Source organism: Rhizopus microsporus (genome assembly GCF_002708625.1).
Source record: "Rhizopus microsporus ATCC 52813 unplaced genomic scaffold scaffold_1, whole genome shotgun sequence".
Taxonomy (NCBI): Eukaryota; Fungi; Mucoromycota; class Mucoromycetes; order Mucorales; family Rhizopodaceae; genus Rhizopus; species Rhizopus microsporus.
Window position 1 is genome coordinate 527217 of NW_019671916.1, and position 13193 is coordinate 540409.

Genomic DNA, 13193 nt, shown 5'->3' on the forward strand with positions numbered 1-13193 from the left:
AAAGGAGAAATAATAGAGGAAAAGAAAAGAAGAAGGGGAAGAAGGTGGAAAGGAGGAAATGGTAGCAAAATGGTGAAATGGTGACACTACATTTAATAAATTTTAATTGTGTCGGGGTACTAAAATAATAGGTTGTATACTTCTTCTTTTACAAGGTGGGTTGAATTAATAACACCTGTTGATGGTTCTCCACTGTTAATGCTGAATAAACCGAGTTATTCAAGGTAGAAGCCACGGATGGATTCAACTTTCCATTTCTTCTTCTTAGCTGTCTTTTCTTATTTACTCGATCATCGTCAATATGTTCTGCCGTCATTGATGCACTATGCCGTTTACGCAACCTGGGTTTATTGTTTTGCTGAAACTCAATCAATAATGAATCATAGTCAAATGACACAAATGGATCTAATATCGGTTGTACTCCATCTTGTTCTCTACTATCTTGACTAATACGTACTGGCATACTTGTAAACACATCATCAAAATGACTGCAGTCTTGTTCATCTTTTATCACTGGAACAGAAGGCGGCTCCAGCTGGCGTTTAGCAACAAGATCCCAATCTATCCTCTCAAAGTATGGATGCGCCTTGATGTATTCAATCCCATCGTGTCCCCATCCTAATCTCATACACGCTTCCTTTTTTAAAAGCTATTTTCATCTATTTAGTTTCTTTTTCCCTCCTCCTTTTTTTTATATATAAAAATTAACCTTACGCCGCTCAAGAGACTACATGTGTCTTGGTCAAAAGAAGGAGGAAACTCCAGTGGATCTTCAATAACACGTCGATACATGTCCATATGTGTTTCAGCCCAAAATGGTGTCTATCATTAAGGGATTAGAGCCACGTGTGTAGAGCTTAAATAAAAATACATACTATGCCTGCTAACATCTCAAATAACAAAGTACCAAGGCTCCAAAAATCAACAGCAAAGGTATAGGGTTCTCCCAGGAGTACCTCGGGTGCTAGATACTCAGCTGTTCCACAAAATGTTTGTGTATAAGGCATGCCTTCCTCTTGATCCACATCAGCTGCAGTAAATATTTTTGACAATCCAAAGTCTGTCAAAATGATGTGTCCATCTCTTTGAATGAGCACATTCTCTGGTTTTAGATCTCTATTTTTTTAAAAAAAAATATTAATACCCCCCTCTCTTCATGTAGTACCATGCGCGGATAAACTCACCGGTAAATAATTCCATGGCTGTGGAGCACATTTAAACCCTGGACGATCTCTGCAGCATAAAACCTTGTTCGTTCAGGTGTAAATTTAGACATGAGCGACAGCTGAGTAGCAATATCTCCCCCTGGATGATAATCCAATAAGAGAAAGAGAGTAGATGGGGTCTGAAAGACATGGTGCAGATGCACAACAAACGACTGGTTTCGTAATCCAACCAGAATATCTCGTTCAGCGCGAGTATGAGCAAACTCTTTTTGTTTTAGAACCCATTTTTTCTGGATGGCCTTTAGGGCATACAACGTATCATCTCTTTTGGATCGAACAAGTAGGACCTTTTTTTGAGGGGTATATGAGATAAACTATATATATATATATATATATATATATAATGCTTCTGCTTACTTACTTTGCCCATACATCCTTTTCCGAGCACTTTAATAAGGTTAAAATCATCTATAGTAGCTGGAAGAGGTGGCATCTGCTTGTTTAGTTTAGGAGGAATAACCAATTTATCAGTGGATTGATTGGTGGTTAGGGTGAGTGTTGTGTCTGTCAGCTGAGTCATCAAGACAATATCCTCGTCTCGTTGAACTCGAGTAAAGTCTCGAAGAATAGATGAAACGGAGACAATAGGGTGTCGGAAACAGCGTCCGAGATACTTTTGAAGCTTTTCCGCGTTGGATTTCCGAGAAAAAGGAAATAAAAGATGCTGAATTGAACGTCGTTTATTGACATGCTGCTGAGAGGGATTATGGAGCGTCGGAAAGGACATCTTGACCTTTGGGTAATGAAATCTAATCTATGCATAATAATGTTAAAAGTGTGTTTGATTTTAGTTGTTTAGACATGTACTTTTTGATGAAATTCGACAAAATCAAAGGGGTATCGAACAAGTGACACCTTTTGCTCGGGCGTTTGTATGATAACATGGAAAACCTTTTTAAAAGAATTTAATGGAAAGTTTTGCATGATTACGGCAGTCCTTACGGATAATGTATTTTGTTGGACAGTCAAGATTGTCTCATAGATCGTAATTCTTATTTGCTCTTCCTTGGAAGAATACATGACACAAAATATAAAAGAGAAAAAAGCGCGTATAGAAAAAGAAAAAGAAAAAAGAAAAGAAAAAAGCTTGCCTATTTAATATATAAAAGGGTCTCTTGGTTTGATCTGCATATAATTTGATTCATTACATATCCCCCCTGAGATTAAAGGGAGCTTACGGATATACCGTATAAAAATAAAGAAAGAAAAAAAGGGGGATTATGCAAGTGATGAAAATGGTAAGCCCTTACACATGTCAAATTCAATTTTTTACCTTCTCTTGCATTAATTCTTTCCCTCCCTCTTTCTTTTTCTCTTTAGCAGTTTCAAGTTGAATAGCGCACTTGAATAATTAGACACTATCTGTACGATGGCTATTACATTATTGACAGTCCCCTTCACTCCTCTTTTTTTTTCTCCTTTCAATCTAATGAATTTGATATATTTGCAAGCTATATACTGATATATGCTTACCGTTAAATCAGTAAAGAGTTTACAGAGTTCTTGCAATAGTTTGTCTTTAAGAGCGTAAAAAGAGTATTAAAGTAAAAAAAGGACTTTAAGGAAAGAAGATTGCATGTCGTTTATTGTTACAAACGGAGTGGTTTGTTTGTGCTTTTGAATACTTGTACCATCATCAGTACAGATCAAGGACACCTGATTGTTACTTTTGCTACAGTTGTCAATTGACACGGAAAACGATTCATCAATATTTCTATCATTGTATTTATTAATAGGCACCGTGATGTATTAGATTCTTTAGTATCTGACTTTCTGATGTAGCCGATTGTTGTCATAACATTATTTTTCAGGTACAGTTTATATTGCTTGGGTATATCTACGCTGAGTGTTGCTTCAAAATAAAGATAAACGACAAGATTCCCCTATCATTCCTGTTTCATTTATTTTTTTATACCAATATAATCATCATTTGTTGTCCCCCTTCACGCGGAATATAGTTCAACCTACAAGTTGTTTTATCACCTCAATATCCATCCGATGTCACAAAGCTACGGATGTGAAGTCGTTTGTTGGATGGTTCTTCAATAGACATGATTACCGAGGCTTTTTGTCACAAATACAGTAAGAGTAAATTCGCAATATGATACAGGTTGCATATTATCTGTTGTATTCAGCTTTATCATGTTCTATTATTGTCGTTCAGACTAACAAGGAAATAGAAAAACACACTTGCTATCCATTTAACTTCCAATAAGGTTATATATTATTATTACCCTCGTCTGTATCAGCATATGTCTTGTATTTCATCGGATTGTGCAGTTGAACAGCTGTAACCAAGTGCAGCAGGATCGCCTGAGTCATTTCGGCTATATCAATAGTTTTCATCTTTCTATTGCCCATACGTTTGAGAAACCATGTTGTTAGATGATATTGAGGGCGCTCTGTACAAATCGGTAACTTGTAGCTTCCTGTATTTTAATTTTATTTATGTTGTCAGCTCTATCAACAAAGAACCAAGATCAATCAAGAGTAATTTTATTATCAAAGAATATCCCAATGAGCAGCTTTAGGTTAGACAAAGGGCTTGGTAGTGTGAAGTTGTATAGTGACGCCACATGTAATACCCCAAGAAAGCGCCCGTAGCATTAGCCTTCCCCTGGATTTCCTCGTGCGCGTAGTGTTCACAAAAAATGTGTATCTTTCAAATTCATTTTTGTTTAAATGAGAGAACAACCGGCCGCCCCAAACATGGCAACCTGCGATATATTCTTGTTAGAGTATATTAAACGGAGGCTTGCAACGATCTTCCTAGAGTGATTTCATGAAAAGTATCACCTCACTTTAATAGTATTTTATATGACGGCTTTTGTATAAAGCATGTTGCTTTCGTTCTGCAATAATACAATTGGAAGATAATGAAGGTAAGGTATATAGTCAACTTTTAGATAAGGCTCATTATCTCCCTCCCTACTCATCTGAACTAATTCCAATCGAGCAGTTCTGGGCAGTTGTGAGACCGTAAACACTATATGCTTTTTTTTTTCATCTCCCCCTTTTTTAAGCGTATGATATTTCTTTGTTTAAAATTACTAAAAAGAGACATGATATCCCCCTTTTGGGTTCACGATGGTTTATGCACAACTTGCATAATGTAAACATTGAGCAAGAGGACCCTGAAAGCCGTAAAATATTGCTCACTTTAAAAAACATGATGCAGTACAGTCTCTCTTTAAATTTATTCGGCTTTTCCGGTCGTGTTGGGGCTATCCATGACTTTTTATCTCCTCTTTCCTTTCTCTGTATGTGTGAGTGTTTTCTATGATCAAAAATGCTGCTGTATAAGGGATATATAGTTTTCACCTGACGCAATAAGAAGGAAAGAGAGAGGGGGTAACTATTAGACATTTCGATAAAGGACATGAATAATATTTCATATACTCAACGCCTAAAACTTTTTTCTTCAAATAAAAATTAGTAAAGGTTGTCATGTTGATTACACATCCCCCAAAAAAACTCAGCTAACAATAGACCCACTTGAGCCCTGTGTTTTTTTTTTTTTTTTTTTTTTTTTTGCCTCTCTCCTTCTTTTTCCCTCCGATTATGGCTGTACTAAGCGTGATGTACAAACCATGTATATCATTATTCAATCGACTTGAGAATTGGGTTAAACGACAGGGAAAGGATTTGCCAATTGAAACTGACTGGACAAACTCTACCAAAGGATCTTGGTAAGCTACCTTTAAAAAATTTTTTTTCTCGGGTGACTGGATGACCCCTTTCTTTTTTATAAAGGTATCTTCATCCTCGGCAACATGCAATTGAATTTCTATTTCTATCTATTGGATTTGCATCCGCCACAGGCTATTATCTTTCCAAGATACTTGATCCATCTAGCATGACCTGGCGTATATTAAGCACATTCAAACCTATCGGCCCTGCCACACAAACAGAGCGACTTTTGACTCTTGCTTTATTCGGTTCACTCTCTCTGACATTTATCCACAAGACTATTAGAAAAAATAAGATGTTCATGCTCCAGCCATGCCATATGGGTGCAGGACTGTTGCTCCTCACCTTGTGCAACTCAAACAAGTCTTCCATCATCACCAACTTACTATTCAACATCTACCTGCATACACAATGGGGTGGTATTGCCGCCTTGATATTTCCAGACTTGCGAGATCATTATCTCTTGGGTGAGACATTCAACTTTTTTGCTGGTAGGTTATATATAATTATAATTATGAGATCATTCATGGAGGGCTATTGTGTGTAGAGCATATCTTGATCCTGGTTGTGCCTGTGTACATGATATATAGCGGAAGATATTTAGTGATACCCACATCCAAAGACATGGCACTGTTGTCCTTTTCTGTCTTTAGTTTCTTTCATTCTCCCATCTTGCAGCTCTGTGCCTTGAAATCAGGGCAAAATCTCAATTACATGTTTTCTCCTCCTCCAAGTAAGTGATGCATATTTTAGTTGAAGATATATACTCATAAGAATTAGTCAAACTTTTATTCCGTTTTGGTCAGGGCTACAGGATTGCCCTATACTGTACTGCATTTACTGCCATATTTGTCACTCGCTATGCTCTAGTAGAAAGCATCTTATCTATTGTACCTCGTAAAGTACTCACATTATAGACTTTTTTATTTACTTTTTTAATAAATAAATATGTACATGTACGAAATCAAAATTAAAGAATTATGCTTCAGTCTTAATCACTGGTGGCTCCACGTTCTTTCTGTTCTTTCTGTAAAATCGGGTTTCATCAGGGTCAAAGCCTGCTGCTTCATGACCAAACACAGCCCATTCAGGTGTCTTAGCCATATAATCCAAGCTAGTGAATGGTTTGCCGCTCTTGACAAGCTTAAAGAACTTGGGATAATCAATATGAGTGTACCATTCACCGTTGACCTTGAAACTCTTGTGGGCAATCAAGAGTGAGCAAGAGTGCGCATGCTCAGCAGAAATTTCGTATTCGCCATCCAGTTTGGAAACCAACTTGCGACAGAAATCAATCACTTCCACATGGAAGGGTACGTTGGCCATCGTCAAGTCACTTGCACCACTATATCCACAGTACGTGACTCCCTTGACTTCAATAAATGAGGGCTTTCCACGGCGGATTAGCTCAACATATCCATCAATCTCTTCTGTGTTGTGGCCCTTGACTAAAGTCATACGGTAAACCGTACGCTGACCTTTCAGTGACAGTTGTTCCAAACAGTTTAAAAATCTTTCCCAAAAGTCTCTGAATAAGGGACGATCGATCTTCTTTAATGACTCCTTGGTAGCAGCGTCTACGCTTACATAAAGCTGTGTGACAGGCACCATTTCAGCAATTTTGTCAGGGAATTGAGCGTTGGTGACCAAGAAGGAGGAGATGTTGCGTTCGTGTAACATGTTTACAAAATCGTTGATATGAGGGTAAAAGATGGGTTCGCCTACAAGTGAAAGGGCGCAGTGACGGATTGTGAAAGCTTCTTGGAAACGTTCCGCCTTGACACCAGGCACACCTTTAAGTTGCTTGATCATCTTATAATGGTTTTCCATGGCACCGTCCAAGATGAATTTAGGATCGTCCACTTTCCATCTCCAAGTCGTTCCCACAGGGTTTGTGTGATGTCTCCAGCAAAACACACATTTGTTAGCACAAGCCAGCGAAGGAGTTGTTTCCATACAAAGATGACTTTGGATACCGTAAAATGCGTGCTTGTAGCAGAAACCTCTTCCACGAAGAGCAGATTTTGTCCAACGACAGATCTTTACACCAGAATGGGATCCAACCACTTTATAACCTTGCTTTGTCAAGTTCTTGAGAATCATGGGTGATACCATTTCACGAGCCTGAGGTTTGTCCTGCTTCTTGGCGTCTTCACCAATCGCTCTCTTTGCTTTTGCTTTACTATTTTCAAAATCCTCCTCTTCTTCTGCACGTTTTGCCTTTGCTGCCTTAATCTTAGTGGCCATTTTACCCATATCTTCCAAATCGACCATTTCATCTTCTGAACCAATGGCTTCTGCTTCTTCAGCCTCTTCATCGTCATCATCTGATTGATATGCGATATTGGTAGGTGCAAACTCCAAAGTATGCTTATCTTGAAGTTCTGAAATAAATCCATTAGACCAAACGTCAAATTGTGCCTTTTGATCTGCGTTCTTGTCACACTCTCCCAAGGGATAGATGCGAGTTGCGCCTAATCTTCCCAACCACTTGTCAATATTGGCCGCAGCTACATTGAATTCGTCTCCATATGCAGAATCTCCCAAGCCACATACTGCGTATCGCAGTTTCTTTAGAGCGTCTCTGTCAACTCGGAAATCGTATCGAAGGTCATGAAGCCAGTTTGAGAACCTACAGATCATGCATTAATGTTTAGTTTTGTCTTTTTATTGTTTCTTGTTTTACCAGTCCAAAGGTCCTTCTACATTATAAGTAGCAAGGATAAAGATACAAACTGAAGTTTCATTTAGCAAGTTATCGTTGTCGTAGTCGGTAATATCCATGGTTTCTAATTTTTGAATCTTGACAAATTTTGTACTTTTGAGCTTTTCTTCCACTTCATTAGCAAACGTCTTTGCAGTGCCTGTCAATGAGGAATACAGAATCTTGACTGATTCGATTTCCAAGATTTGATTGTTATCTTTACAGCATCCGTCGCTATTGCCACTACCTTGGCAACAGCCTTCGTTGTTGCTCTGTTGTTCTTGGCAGCAGCCTGTTCCACACTGCTCCTCTCCTTCTCTTGGTGGCTCAGGGCCAATGGAAAGAATGTTTGAGAAGTTGTATATTAAGCTATTGAAAAAATTGCTCATCAATGGGCTTTTCTGTCAAACAAAAAAGAGAAAAAAAAAAATAGCTTCTCCTTGATAAATCCTTGCCGTGACTGTTATTCTTAACCAGTTAGCTTGTAGCTACACAGAGATCAAATACGCCCAAATCAGGAAAAGCCTATTATTTTACAGTTCCTTACACTCAAAAATTCGTCTTGAGAGCCTTTGGTACTTTTTTTAAATAGAAGAAAGAAAGTATTAAATACTCCTAGAATAATCACATAAAGTTACTATAATGCAACAAAATAAATTTACAAATGAATTGTCCTCTTCCAAGATTGCTAAAGTGGCCAAAAGTGTCATTGTTGAGGTAATTTATGCGAAAACACGAAGCACAAAACCAGCAGGCTAAATCGAAATTAAAGTACACTCAAACGACAGCCCCACTGTATGCACAGTAGTGCCCTGCTCATGACAATTAAAGTTGACGCCAGTTTTCACAAAGGAGTTCTTCAGCTTCACATCTTGCTACATGACTGGAAGGACATCTAAAACGTCCCAGAACGACTGCCCAGAAGCAAAAGACTTGATGCATAAACTCCAAGCCACAAGAAGCCGTTGAATGTTTAGAATTGCCTACTTTTAGTCTCTTACGGCATTTTACTAGTTATTCAGATGCCGGCTTAGGCAACAGTGTAATAGTCAAAGAGAAATCGCTTCAAGAAATTGGCCAACACCGAATACACCATAAAATAGGCTAAATAATGTAATTACACGTGATTGACCTTGGTTCTTTGTTGATTAACTGACAACATAAAACTTCTTTTTTATCTCTTTCTTCTTGAAAAGAAACAAACCATGGTGGCTTTATAAATTCATATTTAGCGTGGCATCACGCATTCAAAAGGTTTGTTAGAAGCCATTATAGGTAGGATCTGGAAGTAGCTCATGTAGAGTTTCGTGAGGCTTCTATCCCCTCTGTCCACCTACCATCCAACCTGTTTTCACTCGATACTTTGCAAGTCGTCTTTCACTATTTCTATAAAGACCGAATGATCTTGCCCGAGCTGGATAGATCATTGGCTACTGGCATCAAGACGACAATCCAACTTCATTGACGGATGCCTTATTGCCCATTGATGATACCAAACAAGATCCCACAGCACAACGACAGACACGGCTACGATTCTTATTACCAGATACAGAAAACAATGGTTTAAAATGGAAATACTATACAATAAATACTGTCTCTTTGAAGATGCTGCATATTTTCTTTAATTAAAAACAATGTTTTGTACAACTAAACAAGTATACAGACATTGTCCAAAACTTAACAAAGCATTTAGCGGTAGCGACGGAGAGAAAGGGTGTTGCGACGCTTCCAGGTGGCACGACGACCAGAACCCTTGGTGTTGTTGAAGCGGTGACCCTTTTGGTGACCACGAGACTTCTTACCGATGGCAGTAAGGCCACGGGCTTCACGACGCTTGTGAACGGGGTTGACGATCCAGCTGATACGAGGATCGTTACGGATAGCCTTGTGAGAGGGGTCAACGAGGATAACTTCGTAGTACTTGTAGGTAGCATCTTGGTTGATCCAGTAAGAGTTCAACACACGAAGGTTACGGCACTTGCGACCGACACGTTCCTCGGCAGTGGAACGGAGAGAACGTTGATACTTCAATTGGTTAACACCTTCGTTAACAGGCTTACCGTAAGTGGCACCCTTAGGAACAGGTCTCTTACGACCACCACGACGGACACGGATACGGTAGATAACGTAACCTTGCTTGGCCTTGTATCCCAAACGACGGGCCTTGTCGGGGCGGGAGGGACGAGAAGCACGGTGAATGACGTTCAATTGTCTGTATTCCCAACATCTAACACGAAGCAAGAAGCGAGAGACATCGGATTGCTTCTTTCTGGCAAGTTCCTCGAGATACTTGTAGGCACCCATGACTGATGAGTTGAAAAAAAGGTAAGTTAGTTTAACTGTTGTTTAAGAGTAAAAGTGCTTGTAGGATAAGAATGTGAATTGTTTGGATCAAGGGACTTGATGTGGTAAGAATGACTGACATTCGAAATGGTGGTGGTACATGCTTATACTTTTTTTAATCCATCCATCTGCTCATTCATCCATTCATCCACTGCAATCCTTTGACATCCAAGGTGTACGATTCACATTCATTCCTCACTTGTTGTAATTTACCTAAAATGTATGTGCAGTTAAAGAGAAGGGATCTGGAATATCAAGACTTGTCTTTGATACAATGCTTGCTGGTTGTGTGTATTTGTGTGCTGTGGGAGGTGTAAAATGGAGTGTTCTTAGGGAGATGGACAAATAATGTTGAGAAATGGGGTGTCACAAATGGCCTCATGCTTAAAGTGGAGTAAAATAAGAGAAATAACAGTAGTTTTTCTTTGGTATATTTCATATTTTGAGATGATATAAGAAAAGACTGACTGTAATGAGATCCAAAAATTTCACATAGTACAAGTGGTATACACGCCTTTTGCAGAAAAAGATGTTGCGCTGGCTTATCGCTTTTTCATATAAATTGTATTGTAAAAACTGCAAAAATGCGATTTTACTTTATGAAAAGACTGTATAGCGTTAGTTGGTATAAGAAGCTTTACGACAACGTATTTATTTATAAGTCTTAAAAGGATAAACTGTATATATATAGCATGTAGTAAATCAATAAGACTATTTACGGCCTTTGTTTTTTGGCCACATTTGGAGAGTTTGTCTCCCTTGTTGTCTTTCTCCTTTTTCAAAGGCTAAAAAAATAGTCTTTGCCAATACAGTTTATGATATGCTACCTGGCTTTCCTTGCCTTATTTAAATAAATGTCCAGCATATCTTTTTATTTCCTCAGAAACATCATCTAGCGTCTTGATTTTATCCAAGCTGTTTTGATACTCTTCCTTCTGTCTGTTTATGCTGGTTTGCTGGTGTATTTTCCAATTGTAGAAGATGCAATAACTCTAGTCTGTAACACTGCAAATACTGAAAAATAGGCTTATTTCTTCTGTTATCTCACTTAGGGAATGTCCAACGTTGTACTATCTGAACGCTAGATCGTATAGATCCCCGTGTTATATTTCACTTATATTTGAAATAAGGCTACTAAGTCGACGACATGCGAATTAGGTTCTTCATTAACAAGAAAGGAGTATTATTAAAATAAGATGGGTGTGCGTTTTCTAGAGAACATTAATGTTATCAGTGTGATTATTTATTATTGTTATAGTAGTAGCTACTACTGTTGGTATTATCAGATGCGATAGAGAAAAGTAGAATGTATGATCCGGTGTTAGATTATCTCATCAAACGCGTTATCTCCTCCTTAATCGACTGACTCTATGCAAGATAAAAACGAGACATAACTGTCCTCAAATAACTGAATAAATTTTTATTTATACAAATGAATTCTTCTGTCAAACTTGATCTTTTTAAACTATGAACGGAAGCACAATTTAAAGCAATATCCAAAAGTATTTCGTAATCTAAGGTTGCTCATAGTGATTCTAGAGCTCTTTTTAAATAATTTGATAAAAGAAGAGGAAGATGTTGTTGGTGCTGTTTGAAAAAGGAAATATTAAAGGGAAAATCACACACACATTAATGAATAAGGAAAATGATTTTTATTACTGTATACATGCATTCAAGGGTGCATCCTGTGACTCATCTGTATCTGTTTGGTTGTATGCAGTACTTGCTTTTAATAAGGCAGTGCAGCCAGTATAAAACAATTCTGCAAAAAACTGATGCACTTCATAGTGTTCGTCTAGCTCAATAGCCTTTGCAATCCCATTTTGAGTGATGCTGATAGCTCTTTCTCTAAGAGAACAAGTTTCATCTACTTTCAATAATCCAATCTTTGCTACTTGCACAACTCTTGAGATTAAACCTAAGTAAACAAATAATAAATATTTACATCCCCAAAAACAACGGCCCTTTTCCTACTTACTTGGAAGTGGACTCTTTTTGAGGGCAATAGCACTTTTTACAGCAGCTTGAATAATTAATTCGGAAAGACCACCTAATGCTTCTTCTCTTTGCTCAGGTGTTAGTTTCTTTTTCTTGGGCGTTTCTTCCAGGTCGGGTATGACAAGATGATTTCTTTGCTTGAACTCTGCTAGTTTCCTTTCCAATGTACTTTTAATTAAAGGATCAGAATCCGCTTTTTATATTATTAGTGAGATGCAATAGATATAGAGTAAACGATAACTCACTTGGTAATGAAGCAAGTATCTTATCAAGTCCCATCATGTATAGATTTATTGAAATTTCTTGATTTTTCATGTCGTGATTATTTACTTCCGTAGCCATTTTGATGAGTGAGATGCCTTCTTCTAGTTGACTTTTGTCCAGCATACATTCATTTTCATCATCTTCTTTTACTGTATCTATTACTTCATGATGGCTGCTACTGCTACTACTGAAGCTAGCTTTTTTCCATACATAATCTGATATTTGTGATAGGGTTGATGGAGAGCTGGAGATGGCTTTTTCATAAGAAGGTGGAGGTTGATCGGGAGTACAAACTTTTTCATTGTTACTTTTAAAATACCAGTTGGAGGCTTGTCCTATTGGACTTCCAACAACAGGTATCTTTTCAGCACTATTTAATACGTAAGATACAAAAGAACTCATGTGGTAAAGGAAGAAAGAAAAGGGGAAATAAGCCAAAAAAAGGCACAAAAATATACAGCTGTACACACGTGAGAAAACAAATTAGGATTTTCATTTTTGCGGGTAATTATTACATTAGATCATATTCTGTGTTTTAATGAACAAGATCATCATGTATCAGTAAAGAAGTATGAGTATAAATCATATATATATATATATATGTATATATTGTGATAGGTCTCTCTCTCTTTTACTCTGTCTATTTGCATATTAAAGTGTACTATTTACAGTTACAGATCATAAACAAAAAAAAGGGTTCTTGCATAAAGATAAAATTTCCGGCTCGGAATTTTCAATCACCGAAAGCTGTTGGTTCTCAAGAATATACCAAATGACGCTTGCCACAAAGACAATCCTTCCTTTCAACCAACCAGTACGTATCATATAACTAGGTTGCATAAGAATACATCAAAAGGAATAAAGCTCACTACAAGATCAATCCATCCAAACAAAAGACGATTAAGCGTTGATATGTAACGTGGATACAGAAATGAGCTGTGTTGATGAACTTGTGCAATCTATTTTCG

General features: G+C 37.7%; 5 protein-coding genes across 5 annotated transcripts; 1 reads left to right on the plus strand and 4 right to left on the minus strand.

The window, feature by feature from the left end:
* Positions 1-148: 148 nt before the first annotated feature.
* Positions 149-1659, minus strand: RHIMIDRAFT_195657 (kinase-like protein; the record flags this gene model as incomplete). Its single annotated transcript, XM_023606058.1, has 5 exons — positions 149-649; positions 715-822; positions 876-1116; positions 1185-1513; positions 1588-1659. The coding sequence occupies 5 exons, from the start codon at positions 1657-1659 to the stop codon at positions 149-151; spliced, it is 1251 nt and encodes a 416-aa protein (XP_023470793.1).
* A 3100-nt stretch (positions 1660-4759) lies between these two features.
* On the plus strand, positions 4760-5833 carry RHIMIDRAFT_288062 (uncharacterized protein; the record flags this gene model as incomplete). The annotated part of the gene is made up of 4 exons (XM_023613531.1): positions 4760-4915; positions 4980-5407; positions 5464-5649; positions 5697-5833. The coding sequence occupies exons 1-4, from the start codon at positions 4788-4790 to the stop codon at positions 5831-5833; spliced, it is 879 nt and encodes a 292-aa protein (XP_023470794.1). The 5' UTR covers positions 4760-4787.
* On the minus strand, positions 5765-8046 carry RHIMIDRAFT_2966 (uncharacterized protein). The gene has a single exon (XM_023614256.1). The coding sequence runs from the start codon at positions 7557-7559 to the stop codon at positions 5895-5897; it is 1665 nt and encodes a 554-aa protein (XP_023470795.1). The 5' UTR covers positions 7560-8046; the 3' UTR covers positions 5765-5894.
* Positions 8047-9309: 1263 nt separating this feature from the next.
* RHIMIDRAFT_243208 (ribosomal protein L15e) lies at positions 9310-9924 on the minus strand (the record flags this gene model as incomplete). The annotated part of the gene is made up of 1 exon (XM_023609913.1): positions 9310-9924. One exon carries the CDS (start codon positions 9922-9924, stop codon positions 9310-9312), a length of 615 nt encoding a protein of 204 aa, XP_023470796.1.
* Positions 9925-11136: 1212 nt separating this feature from the next.
* RHIMIDRAFT_309923 (uncharacterized protein) lies at positions 11137-12673 on the minus strand. The gene is made up of 3 exons (XM_023614610.1): positions 12207-12673; positions 11942-12154; positions 11137-11881 (listed from the first exon to the last, which is right to left on the minus strand). Exons 1-3 carry the CDS (start codon positions 12625-12627, stop codon positions 11619-11621), a joined length of 897 nt encoding a protein of 298 aa, XP_023470797.1. The 5' UTR covers positions 12628-12673; the 3' UTR covers positions 11137-11618.
* Between the last annotated feature and the right edge of the window lie 520 nt (positions 12674-13193).

Coding starts and splice junctions, on each gene's coding strand:
- RHIMIDRAFT_2966 (XM_023614256.1), bottom strand. CDS start 7,559: ATGATCTGTAGGTTCTCAAACTGGCTTCATGACCTTCGATACGATTTC.
- RHIMIDRAFT_309923 (XM_023614610.1), bottom strand. CDS start 12,627: ATGAGTTCTTTTGTATCTTACGTATTAAATAGTGCTGAAAAGATACCT. Junction 12,155..12,206: donor GATACTTGCTTCATTACCAA/GTGAGTTATCGT, acceptor TAATATAAAAAG/CGGATTCTGATCCTTTAATT. Junction 11,882..11,941: donor CAAAAAGAGTCCACTTCCAA/GTAAGTAGGAAA, acceptor TTGTTTACTTAG/GTTTAATCTCAAGAGTTGTG.